Source organism: Panthera onca, chromosome A3, assembly GCF_046562875.1.
Source record: "Panthera onca isolate mPanOnc1 chromosome A3, mPanOnc1 haplotype 2, whole genome shotgun sequence".
In the NCBI taxonomy this organism is placed as follows: Eukaryota; Metazoa; Chordata; class Mammalia; order Carnivora; family Felidae; genus Panthera; species Panthera onca.
In genome coordinates, this window is record NC_138341.1 from 125,804,721 (window position 1) to 125,817,630 (window position 12,910).

At 50.6% G+C, this 12,910-nt stretch overlaps 1 protein-coding gene across 2 annotated transcripts in view; it reads right to left on the reverse strand.

Moving 5' to 3' along the window:
- SLC13A3 (solute carrier family 13 member 3) overlaps positions 1–12,910 on the reverse strand; it is a 72,138-nt gene that overhangs the window by 30,531 nt on the left and 28,697 nt on the right. For both annotated transcript variants that reach the window (XM_078444022.2, XM_078444021.2), the window contains exons 3-4: positions 10,693–10,853; positions 884–950 (exon numbers count right to left, since the gene is read on the reverse strand). In XM_078444022.2, coding sequence (XP_078300148.1) covers positions 884–950; positions 10,693–10,853 — 228 coding nt within the window. The remainder of the gene's footprint in view (positions 1–883; positions 951–10,692; positions 10,854–12,910) is intronic.

Genomic DNA, 12,910 nt, shown 5'->3' on the forward strand with positions numbered 1-12,910 from the left:
TAAGACAATCAGACATAAGATCATGTCTCTCTTCTGCCAAAAGCCTCCATTGGCTCCCCTCTCGTTCAAAGTCAAGGCCACATCATTAGCCTAGGACGTCCCTCACGGTCTGCCTCTCCACCACCACGCAAGTGATCTCTCGGACCCCAACTGCTGCCATCCACTCCACCAGCCATACTGGCTTCCTGGCCACTTTGGACTCTCAGGACCTTTGCACCTGCCGGCCCCTCCGCCGAGACCGCTCTTCCCATGGGGCCCCCATGGCCCTCACCTCCTACAGGTGTTTGCTTAAGTGTCACCTTCTGACCACCTATTGGTGGATGAAACCAACCTGACTGACTTGTCCCAATCACACAGCCGGCGAGCCGCAGAACCAGATCCAGAGTCAGGTCTGCAGGGCTCCCAGACCCCAAGCTCTTAAGCACGCTGCCAAATACAAAGGACATCGGGCACTGAACGCGCCATCGAGGCGGAGAGGCTTCCTTAGTCACACAGCTGTGAGGATTGTGATCGTCTCTTAGGATACTTTTGCCTTTAGAGCCTCTTGACCCCTGTCTGCGTGCTTCTCCTCCTTGACCGTCTCGTAGCTGCGTGCTCCCGCTCGGCTGGCCCCTCCTCTCAGATGCGCCACCGCACCAGACCTCTAGGGACCTAATGTGCTCCCCTGCCCTTGCCAGACACATTTGCCCTGGTTTTTGTTTTTTGTTTTTTGTTTTTTTTTTTTTTTTTGGCCTAAGCCAAAGGGATGAATGGTAGAAACTTGGGCACTAGGTCATTTGGAGAAAGTCGGGGCTGGGGAAGGATTGCTTGCAGCACTGAATTCTTGGTCATCATCTCCTCGGATCAAGCACTGGGTCCTCTATCGAGTGCACCGGGAACTCACTCTTCTGTGCCAGCAAGAAACTGCACCTCCGTGGGCACCGCGTGCAGCCCGTTTCTCCGCACAGCAGCTGGGAGGGAAGAACAGGACGTCTTTAGTGGATGTGGTGAGTGGATAGGAGTGTTCCTATTCTTGGCGTCGTCAGCGGAAAGGGCTTCTTCGGGTTCCCCTCCTATACCGTTAATTGAACTTTTCAAAAAGGCACCTGAGATTCCATCCTTCCGTCCCACCTATTCCTATTCGGAGATGGTCCTGGGCCTGTGGACGGGGGTGACGCTGCAAGTCCTCTAGACGACTGGTAACTCAGCGCCGGACTCCCCTGAGCTGCCGTTGGCAATGGGATGTTTACGAAAGACTAGCTCTAAGTAATGGGTCAGTCACCCTGCTCTCCCATACACGCATTCATTCATTCATTCATTCAGTATTTGTTGAGCACCTACTATGTGCTATTGGCTATGAGCTTGCAGTACACGGTGAATAATGTAGAACAGGCTCCCGGCTCCCAGGAAGGTTATATTCCAGAAGGGGAGACAGACAAGCAATGAAGAAAGAACATCTCAGGTCGGGATGTAGGAGAAAGTGGGTGGTGTGATGGAGAGTGATTGCCGAGTCGGGAGGGGAGCAGGTGGGCGGCTGTGACCAAGTCGACTGAGAAGACACCATGAGCTGATGGCAGCTGATTTGAGACCTCAAGGATAAAAGAAGACAAGAGGGAAAAAAAAAAAAAAAAGGAGCCAGTCACAGGAAGAGGATTCTAGGCAACAGGAGCAGCAAGTGCAAAGGCCCTGAGGTGAGAATGTATCTGGTGTGTTGAGAAGAAGGGAGAGCAGTGGGGCTGGGGCTGGAGGGGCCTAAGTAAAGGAGAGGGTGGCAGGAGGTGAGGTGAGGGAAGGAGCGGGGATGAGGGAGCGGGGGCAGGAGGTGGGCTGGGTCACGCGGAGGTCTTGGGGCTCACAGTAAGGACTTCGGCGTTTACGCCGAGTCAGATGTGAGCAGAGCCAGGGGAGTGTTTGAGCAAAGGGGAGTCAGGACAGGATCTGACTTCCTTTTAAAGATACCCCTTGCCTAATAGGTCAGTCTCCCTGGAAGCCTTCAATAGTGTTTTGGAGACAAGAACAATTGAAGGCATTAAGATTTTTTGCAGCTGAAACCACCACCAAGAACAAGAGAACCTATCCCTGGGCACTGAGGGTGTGACGGAGAGCCGAACACACAGGTTCTGGGTTCAGATCACGGATCCATCACTTACTATGGAAGCTTACAGCAGTGGTTCCCAACTGGGGCCGATTCGGCCTCCGAGAGACACTGGGCAACGTCTGGAGACATTTTTGGCTGTCGTAACTGGGAGTGGGAGTGGGGGTGCGGGGGTGTTACTGGCATCTAGTGGGTGGAGGCCAGGAACGTTGCTAAACATCCTCCTGCACACAAGTCAGCCCCCCCCCCCCCCCCCCCCCCCCCGCAAAGAATCATCCCACCCAAAACGTCACGGTGCTGAAGTTGAGAAACCCGGGTTTGGAAAAATCTCTTAGTCTCGCTGTACCTCAGTTCTTTAATTCATAAAATGGAAGTAATAATTCTAGAGTTGTCAAGAGGAGTAAGGAGCGGACTCATTTGCTATAGACTGAATGTCTGCATCTCCCCCAGCCTCATATGTTGAAACCTGACCCCCGCTGAGATGGTACTAGGAGGTGGGGCCCTTAGGAGGTGATTACGTAACAAGCACAGAATCCTCACGAATGGGATTAGTGCCCTTGTAACAGATGCCCCATAGAGTTCCCTTGCCTCTTCCATCGTGTGTAGACAGAGAAGACGGCCGTCTACGAATCAAAAAATAGTCTCTCACCAGACAACAAATTTGCTGGCACCTTGATCTTGGACTTCCCAGCTTCCAGAACTATGAGAAATAAATACCCAATCCACGGTATTTTTGTTCGAGCAGACTGAATGGACTAAGACACCATTTAAAGCAGGGATTGGTGGGGTGCCTGGGTGGGTCAGTTAAGCATTTGCTTTCAGCTCAGGTCATGATCTCATGGCTCGTGGGTTCGAGCCCCACAATGGGCTCTGTGTTGACAGCTTGGGGCCTGGAGCCTGCTTCAGAAAGAATTATTCAGAAAGAATAAGAAAGCGGCCCCCGACGTCCAGAACTGGTCTGGCCCAGATTTGCCATGTGTTCTCTTGTTGGAGCTAAATCATCTTACACTTTGCCAACATCAGACAGAGTCACTCTCTGAGACTTGATGAAGTGAGACAGAGCAAGGACACTGCATAATCTTGTCACAGCACAAAGCCACTTGCCGCCACAAAATGCCAAGCACACCCTCTCTTGCCGAATGAATGGCTGCTACTTCTTTACCTGTAGAATTGCCCCCGACTCCTGATGTCATTCAATCTAGAGCAAGGTTCCTTAGACGCCCACAAATGCCTCAGCCAAAGCCCACAGCCCGTGAGAGGTCTTTTGTAACGCGTCTGACGGAGGCCATCGCGGCTGCTGGTGGCTTGTGCTCTCTCACTGGGGCAACCAGAATAAACTCCGGCTGTTTAACTGCAGATGTGTGTTTGGGAGGAAGGGTCTCGACTCCAGCCCCAGCTCTTGCCCTGTTTCACTATGTGCTTGGGGAAGAAGTCCCTTCCCCTCTCCGCGCTGGGCTGTTTCTTCCCTGTTGGTATTTACAGGGAGTGGGATCTGTGGGAGCTGTCATTTTACCAAGGCTGGACCTGCTGATCGCCAGCAGAGGTCCAAAGGCTGAATGCAGATCGGCTCACCCTGGGCCACGGGGACGAGGGTTCCAAGGCTCCTATGATGGAGCAAACCGCCACATCCAATGAGCGGGGCCAGAGGCCAGGGCATTGAAGCAGGAAGTCAGGGCCGTTAATAGGACACTACGATCGTGGGCAAAGTCGCTCCCCAGGGCAAGGCCAGACACGAAGAACTCAGACCCAGTAACCCCCCAGCCCCGACTCACCTCTACCTTCCTCTGTACCCTTCACTTCCTACCTGGGTTGGGACCACAGCTGTCACACGGCATCTAGACCTCAGCAGAGCTCGCTAACGTCTCAGGCACAACCCAAGGCAGCTCTGGGCACCCTTGAGGAATGGCAGAATTTCCTAGAAGTGTCCAGGCCCCACCCTAGAAGCTCTGGTTTAGCAGCTTGGGAGAGGAACCTGGGCTTCGGTATTTTTTAAAAGCTCAGCAGTTGATTCTTTTGTGCAGCCAGCATTGAAAACACTCACCCCAAGTTATAGGTGGGGGAGACTGCCCACAGCCTCCGAGGGGCCTGTGCTCGCAGGCAATCTGCTACAGTCCCCACCTGGCCCCTGTCACTCATCTACGGAAGCTGGCGGCCACCAGCAACTGAGCTGGGGGGCCCCAATATGAGACCGTACCTGCTATTGGCAAGGCAGAGAAAGAAAGCTGTGCAGGTACAACAGTAAACAGCAATTCTCAGTATAGCGCACGAGATAAGGAAGGAGTTTTACCTCTTTATACAAGTCAGCAAGATGAAAAACTTATATGCCGAGCATCATTTTCCTCATAAGCGTGATGATAATAAAGCCCATGAGGATGCAGTTGAAAAACACACACACACACACATACACACACACACACCACGAAAAACCAAGATGCTGAGTGTTCTTAACTATTTACCCAGGGTGCACCCCCGTGCCTCCTGTGACCGCAGTGATCCAGGCGACCATGTGCAAATCGGCCAGTGGGGGCCAGGTCTCCAAAATGGCTTGGAGCTTACGTAAGGTCTTGCCGAAATAACACCAATCCCTGAGGGACCCAAAGAACTTTCCCATTTGCAATCTTGCAGCCGCCTCAGAAGAGCCTGGGAGAGCTAGGCCGTTTCTCCCGTCCTCCTTTCATCTGGGGAAACTGAGGCCCGGAGAGGCGGCTTACAGCCTGGATCATGATGACCCAGTGGGTCAGTGGCAGAGTCAGGCTTCTTCCCAGGACCGCTGATCCCCCACCTCTTGAATCTCGCTCCATTTCCAACAGCGCCCACCTGGCTCTTAGCAGGTCTCACCTGGCACAGCCAACTGTGTGGATAGCATGTTCTCGAAGCCTGGGATATTCGGGAAAGATTTCTTGTATCAAATTCGGTATCTTGTATCAAAGCCCCCCAAGCTTGGGCAGGTTGACATCCATTAATTCATTTAACAGTTGCAACAGTCTGGGTAATAAGTATTCACACCCCATTTCATGGAGGAGGTTCCAAACACACTGAGGTTTGGAACAGTGATGTGACTGGGGCACCCGGGTGGCTCAGTCGCTTAAGCGTCCGACTCTTGATTTCAGCTCAGGTCATGATCTCACGGTTTGTGGGATCGAGTCCCGTGGTGGGCTCTGCGCTGACGGTGTAGAGCCTGCTTGGGATTCTCTCTCTCCGCCTCTCTCTCTGCCCCTCCCCTGCACCCTCTCTCTCTCTCTTTCTCTCAAAATAAGTAAAGAAAAACTTAAAAAGAACAGTGACGTAACTGATCCATTCATTCATTTATTCATTAACGCCACACAATTATTGAACCCCTACTACGTGCCAAACAGCGTTCTGGGTGAACAACACTCTACCCGTGTAGGTTGTTCATGGCAACGGGAAAGACTGACGCAAGCCGCCATGGGGCTCGGGGTCCGTGGAGGAGACGGGTAACAAACAAATCCCTCTCCACTAGAGGTTCAAGGAAACTTAAAGGTGCACCAAGGGGTAGGGTCGTATCACCTGCTCCTCCCCTATTCCTGGAAATCTTACAGTGATTTTTATACAACCGCCATGTATCAACCACATCCTGTGCGCCAGGCTCTCGAATCTCATGCCAGCTTCCCAACGATATGTACGAAATGGGAGGTGTCCTCATTTCACAGATGAGAAAAGGGCCTCGGAAAGGCCCCCCCCCCCCCCCCCCCCGCTTCTGGCCTCGTGAATGAGGAGTGAAGGAGGAGGGCAGTGCTTAACCTAGCCTAAAACATTGCTTTTTGAATGACGTTATCTTGAAGGATGGTAAGCCGGCCTCATCTTTTACAATCGTAGATTCTAGATTCAGCCAGAGCTCAGCAACTAACTAACCACGCTGCTTTGGGCAAATCATTTTGCTTCCCTGAACCCCAGTGTCCTTCTCTGTAAAATGGGGCTCACCTGCCTCTTGGTACTGTTATAAAGAGTAAATGAGGGGCGCCTGGGTGGCTCAGTCGGTTAAGCATCCGACTTCAGCTCAGGTCACGATCTCGCGGTCCGTGAGTTCGAGCCCCGCGTTGGGCTCTGGGCTGATGGCTCGGAGCCTGGAGCCTGCTTCCAATTCTGTGTCTCCCTCTCTCTCTGCCCCTCCCCCGTTCATGCTCTGTCTCTCTCTGTCTCAAAAATAAATAAACGTTAAAAAAATTAAAAAAAAAAAAAAAGAGTAAATGAGCTAACGAGTATGAAAAATTAAGCACCACGTCTGGCTGGTGGGTCTTCAAGAAATGAGAGCTCATATTATCATCTTTGTGGTTGCTTTGGGTGTCCCTCATGGACCTAGGTCCCCCAGGAGTCTGCTCCCCCCCGTCCTGGCCCACTAACAGTCTCCACTCCCTCCTCTGCTGTCCTCACTCATGGCCTGCCACCAGGACAGGGCACACAGACTGGGTGGAAGGGAACATCTCTCTTTGCACTGGAATTAGCCTTCCTTGAGGACTCAGGGCTGATCATTAATCAATCCTGCTCTCTGATCCTACCACTTGTGAAAGTAGGTATCTGCCCCTGCTTCCCAGGGTCTCCTACCTCCTGACATCCTACAGCATATGGGAGAAGATTCTGGATTTCGCCTTGCACCCAACACTGTGTGTGACTGTAGGCAAGTCCTTTCCCCTTCCTGGATCTCAGATTTTTCCATCTTTGTAATGAAGGAAATGGCTCTCTTTTTTTTTTTTTCCTGGCCACTAAACTCTTGGGGAAAAAAAAAAATCTTGTGTACAAGACAGACTAGCAGAGGTTAAGAGTCCAGGCTCTGAAGTCAGCCAGCCAAGATTCAAAATACCAGAGCCCCTGTTGTGCAGCTGTGTGACCTTGGAGGCTACTCTAGCCTCTTTTCTTAAATTGCTTCCTCAGTTGCCAATCTGCTAAATGGAGTCAATGCTGGTTCTACGTCATTCAGATGTAAGGCCCCCAAGAACCCTGGCCTGAGGTAAGTTCTCAGGAAACATCTGTGATCGTTCCTCTGAAGCCCAGCGTATAAAACAGAGGAAGTGGGGAAGCCGGGATAGAAGTCGGAGAAGGAGCTGAGTCACCATTCCAGGGTGACCGTGAGGCAATTCTCTTGAAGCCCCAACGCCCAAGGGAAACAGTCCGAAAACCGATGAAGCCGTGGAAGTGAGCAGACTATGGCCTGTGGGTTGACTCTGGCCCGCTGCTTGCCAATTGAGAATGGTTTTTACATTAAAAAAAATTTTTTTTTTAACGTTAACTTATTTTTGAGAGACTGAGAGAGATAGAGCGTGCACGGGGGAGGGGCAGAGAGGGAGAGAGAGAGAGAGAGAGAGAGACACACACACACACACACAGAATCCGAAGCAGGCTCCAGGCTCTGAGCTGTCGGCACAGAGCCCGACGTGGGGCTCGAACCCACGGACCGTGAGATCATGACCTGAGCCGAAGCTGGACGCTTAACTGACTGAGCCACCCAGGCGCCTGGAGAATGGTTTTTACGTTTTTAAGTGGCTGGAGAAAGTCAGCAGAAGCGTAATACTTCGTGATGTAAAAATTACACAAAATTGTAATTTCGGCAACCATAAATAAAATTTCAGTGGAACCCAGCCACACCCGCTTATTTACGTATTGCCTGTGGAGGCTTTCTCTCTGCAAGGACAGAGTTTGAGCAGTAGTGATGGTGTGGCCAGCAAAGCCTGAAATATTTACTATCTGGACACTTACAGAGTAAGTTTTCTTTTTCTAAAAATGTATTTAAAACATTAAAAAATTTTTTTATTTATTTTTGAGACAGAGAGAGAGAGAGAGAGAAACAGAGTGCAAGCAGGGGAGGGGCAGAGAGAGAGAAAGAGAGAGAGAGGGAGACACAGAATCTGCAGTGGGCTCCAGGCTCCGAGCTGGCAGCACAGAGCCCGACGCGGGGCTCGAACTCACGGACTGTGAGCGGAGGTCGGACCCAACCCACTGAGCCACCGAGGCGCCCCCACAATAAGTTTTCTGCCTCTTGTTGTAGAACATCTCTTCCCTTCCACCTGGAAGATTTTGACCTGGCAGAGATCCCGGCTCTGCTACTTTACCAACAGTGTGATTGATTCGGGACCTGTCACCTCACCTCTCTGAACCTCACCTGGAAGGTACTTCTCATCGTTCCTAGCTCGCAGGGCCGATGTGGAAATAAAATAAACAAAACCCCTCACTGCATCATAGGCAGATACTCATACCACAGTAAACGAGATGAACTTAGTGCATGGATCACTGTTTAGATTATTAACACACATATTAATTTTAACACGTATTCAAAAAATATACAGCTAGCACTCAGAGCCCCGGGGTTCACGAACGGCGTTGGTTGTGTTATCCGGGAAAAATGATCCCAAGCTCCCCCATCTGTCACTCAACATGTGGCTTCCCAGGTGGCACCTCCCACCCCATCTCGACGTCAGGTCCCATTCCAGCCAGCAGGAGTGGAGGGCAGGAAGGGCAGGACCCGGGAGCTGCAGGCACCATCCTGCTCGCATACCATTGGTCAAACTTTGTCACGTGACCACGCCTCATTGCAAGGGCAGCCAGGAAATTGAGCTTTTTCTCTGCAAAGCCACGTGCCCATGTGGGGGGTTCTATCACTAAAAGAGCAAAGGCAGACGCAATATTGGGGATGAACTAGAGATTTCTGTCCACACATGAACTGGTTTAAAGCTTCCTTTTAAACTGCATTTATGTAAATAAAAAGGAAGACATTTTATTTAAAAAAAAATTTTTTTTAACGTTTTATTTATTTTTGAGATGGGGAGAGACAGTGCATGAACAGGGGAGGGTCAGAGAGAGGGAGACACAGAATCCGAAGCGGGCTCCAGGCTCTGAGCTGCCAGCACAGAGCCCGACGCGGGGCTCGAACTCACGGACCAAGAGATCATGACCTGAGCCGAAGTCCACTGCTTAACCGACTGAGCCACCCAGGCGCCCCAAAAAGGAAGACATTTTAAAGCAGACAGAAGAGGGCAGCTGCTGCAACCAGGAGGGAAAGATCAAGGGAATCACAGAGATGCCAGCGAAAAGTCCTGGCATCTTTGTGTCTCTGAATCAATCCCGGAATTGCCTCTCTCTGACTTCTTTTCTTTATTTTAGAGAAAGAGAGAAAGAGTGAGTGGGGGAGAAGGGCAGAGGGAGAGAGAGAGGGAATCCCAAGCAGACTCCACTCTGAGCAGGGAGCCTGACCCCGCGACCCTGGGATCATGACCTGAGCCAAAATCATCTTGACTGAGCCACCCAGGCACTCCACCTGACTTCTTGATATTTGAGGAAAACAAACCGTTATTTTTCAAGCCACTTGTAGGTAGACATTTACCTGCATTCTCACAGATGCAGCTGGTCCCATGCTGGAACCGGACTGCCGGGGTGCAAGGCTGGGCTCGGCCATTCATCTGCTGTGTCCTGGGGAAGTCACTTCCCCTCTCTGAGCCCTTGGTTAGTCATCTAAGAATGCAGCGGCTACTTGTATTTTCTTAAGAACACAGTTTCCAGCATTTGAGTGAATCACATCCCATTCTCACTGCTTATTGTACAAGGCCGTTCTTTTGTTTTATTTCTTTTGTTCTTTTTATTCGGTTTTTTTCTTTTTTTAATGTTTATTTCTGAGACAGAGAGAGAGAGAGAGCAAGCACAAGCAGAGGAGGGGCAGAGAGAGAGAGAGAGAGAGAGAGAGACCAGAATCGGAAGCGGGCTCCAGGCTCTGAGCTGTCAGCACAGAGCCCGACACGGGGCTCGAACTCACGAACTGTGAGATCATGACGTGAGCCGAAGTCGGATGCTTAACCGACGGAGCCACCCAGGCGTCCCTATTTACTTCTTTATTTAGTCCCTTTGGTTCCCATTTCCCACTCCCATCCTTCCCAGAGCAACCGTGCTGATGTGTTTAATCTGTAGTCTCTCATCCGCTTATGTTCTTGCAAAGTGGCCCCTTGCGTGAAGTTTTAATTTACATAATGGCATTGTCTCCTGTCTCTCATTCTGGCTTCTTTCAATCCCAACTGTGTTCTGTGAGATCCGTTTCTAGAACGAATTCTTTGCTCCTAAAAGCAGCATGGGGCTCAACAGCACGCACTTCACCTTCCCCTTTATTGGTGATTGCGTTCACGTGGCTACCAAGTCACCCCACCACAGAGTACGAGGCAGTGAGCGCCGTCCCAACTGTCCCCCCGTGGGCCTGCGTCGGAACTCCTCTGGCATGTGCATCCAGGAGCAAAACCGCCGGGTTACAGGGTCTGTGCACATTGCATTTCTCTGGGGATTAGCGATGCTGAGCATCTCTTCAAATGCTCTGAAGCCAGGAGTAAGTATAGTACCTACTTCATAAGGTTGTTTTGAGAGGTAAAAGAGACAGTGTAGGCAAAGTGTTGAACTCGTCACTCGGTACACAGTAGGCACTCAGTGAATGCAATTCAAGAAAGAAACAAAGGTGTCAAGGTTTGACTCCGCTAATTGTCAGTTACTATTATTATGTAAACACTCGGCACATAATATGTGCTCAGCAAGTGCGTTTGCTTCACCTTCCCCTGCAACTTTTGGACACCCTGCTCCCACTCTTGCGTGCTGGGTCGGGGGGCTGCCCCGGTGCCTTTCCACAGCCTCACCTGCGTTCTCTTCACTCTGCTGGCCGAGGTCCTTCCGAGTCTCCTGGCCAAAGAGACTTTTCAGGACGGCGCTGGCGATGGGCAGCATCATGGCAGTGGAGGCGGTGTTGCTTAGCCACATGGACAGGAAGGAGGTGGTCACCATCATCCCCAGGATGAGCCTGGGAACAGAGGGAGTTAGAGACGTATCCAGAACGGGGGCCCAGGAGGTCCTCTGGTCCCACTTTGCCACCTTGAGGAATCCAGCCACTCGTTTTACCGACGGAAAGCCAAGGCCCAGAGGGGACAAGCCAGGTGACCGAGTGGGGACCAGATCCATTCGCCAGCCTTATCTCAGGTCTAAGGAAACGGATTCCACATGGCCACGGATTCACCTGGCCATGGGTCCCCCAGGCAAAATAGTCCAGAGACACCCAGCCCCGAAATTTTCTCCCCTTTGTCCCCCAGTCCTTGATGGCTTCCATTACAGAATAAAATTGCCTTGGTTCGCCCCCAAGACCCTCCACCGTATCCCCTCAAACCACCTTTGCCAGCCTCCTCTCCCAGTTCCCCTCCCATTCCTACCAGGCACCGCCTCAGACTCCCCTGAACTCATCAGCACACCCAGACAGGCCCTGACCCCCTGCCTGCCTGCCACTGCTTGGCCCCTCCCACCCACAGGAATCCGCCTTCCATGATCTTTTCGCTTTACATTGAACTCTTAATCGACCTGGAATTTGTTTAGATGGATAGTACGAAGCAAGATCTAAGTAGTTTCTTTTTGTTCAAAGGATAAGCCCGTTATTCCAACCTTCACCGTTTACTGAATAATCCTTTCCTTCCTCCACCGATTGAGATTTCTTCTAGAATGTTAATGCGGCATTTAAAAATCTATTTCTGGACTAGTGTCACACTGTTTTCGTTGTTCTGACAACGAAATCACTTCTTGGAATCACTTCTACAGCTAGACTCTCTCCCACAGACATGAGGAAACACAGCTACAGAGTCGGGCAGAGTGCTGGACACAGGGTCGATACCAGAAACCTAGGAGTTACGTAGAACCTTCTTCTCCCTAACCATTACCCCCGGCTACTTTATCAACCAAAGAGCTTCCAAAGCTCATCTCCACTGCCATCACCCCAGTCCAAGCCGTCACCCTGTCTCGTCTGGACGCCCAGAACAGTCTCCTAACTAGGCTGCATCAAGTGTCTGGCTCCTCATCTGCTCTCCACGCGGCAGCCTAGAGGAATTGTGCGTGGTTTTTTTCATGCAAATCTAGTCATGTCATTCCCCACCTTAGAACTCTTTAAAGCAGAGACTCATGACCAGTGTGGATAAAATTCAGGATAGAAATGAGGGGGAGGTGCGTCTTTATTGTATTAATATCTAATAGAAATCAAGTATTTCCTTTGGGGATAGACAAAGGCAACAAAGTTCAATAGGAGCAGAAGTGCCTGGGACTCGGTTGCCAGTTAAGATCACAGATATTTTCATATCATGTCGTAATAGTCGCGAACATCTTGCAATATCACTGACACTGGGACTAGAGGGAGTTATTGTAGTTGTTATTAGGTCAGTCGCTAGATCTTATCATTTACTGTAAAGGAGTGCATATGGGACTATATCATAAATGTGTGTGGGTTTTTTTTTTATTAATTTTTTTAATGTTTATTTATTTTTGAGAGAGACAGAGACAGAGCAGGAGCAGGGGAGGGGCAGAGAGAGAGGGAGACACAGATTCCAAAGCAGGCTCCAGGCTCCGAGCTGTCCGCACAGAGCCCGACGCGGGGCTCGAACTCATCAACTGCGAGATCATGACCTGGGCCAAAGTCGGATGCCCAACCGACTGAGCCACCCAGGCGCCCCACAAATATGTGTGTTTTTAAAAATCTAGTTGGGTGACTGCATTTTTGCTGTGGTTGTTGTTTTTTTCCATCCTATGTGTTGTGAGCTTTAGACATTTAAAAACACTATTCTAGCAAGGGATCTTTAAGATGCAACAAATTGCAAAGAAAGAAAAAAATTAAAAGAACAGTGAAACCCTATTTAAAAAAATTTTTTTAATGTTTATTTATTTATTTTTTTGAGAGCGAGAGAGACAGAACAGGAGCGGGAGAGGGGCAGACAAAGAGGGAGACACAGAATCTGAAACAGGCTCCAGGCTCCGAGCTGTCAGCACAGAGCCCGATGCGGGGCTCGAACTCATGGACCGCGAGATCATGATCTGAGCCAAAGCTGG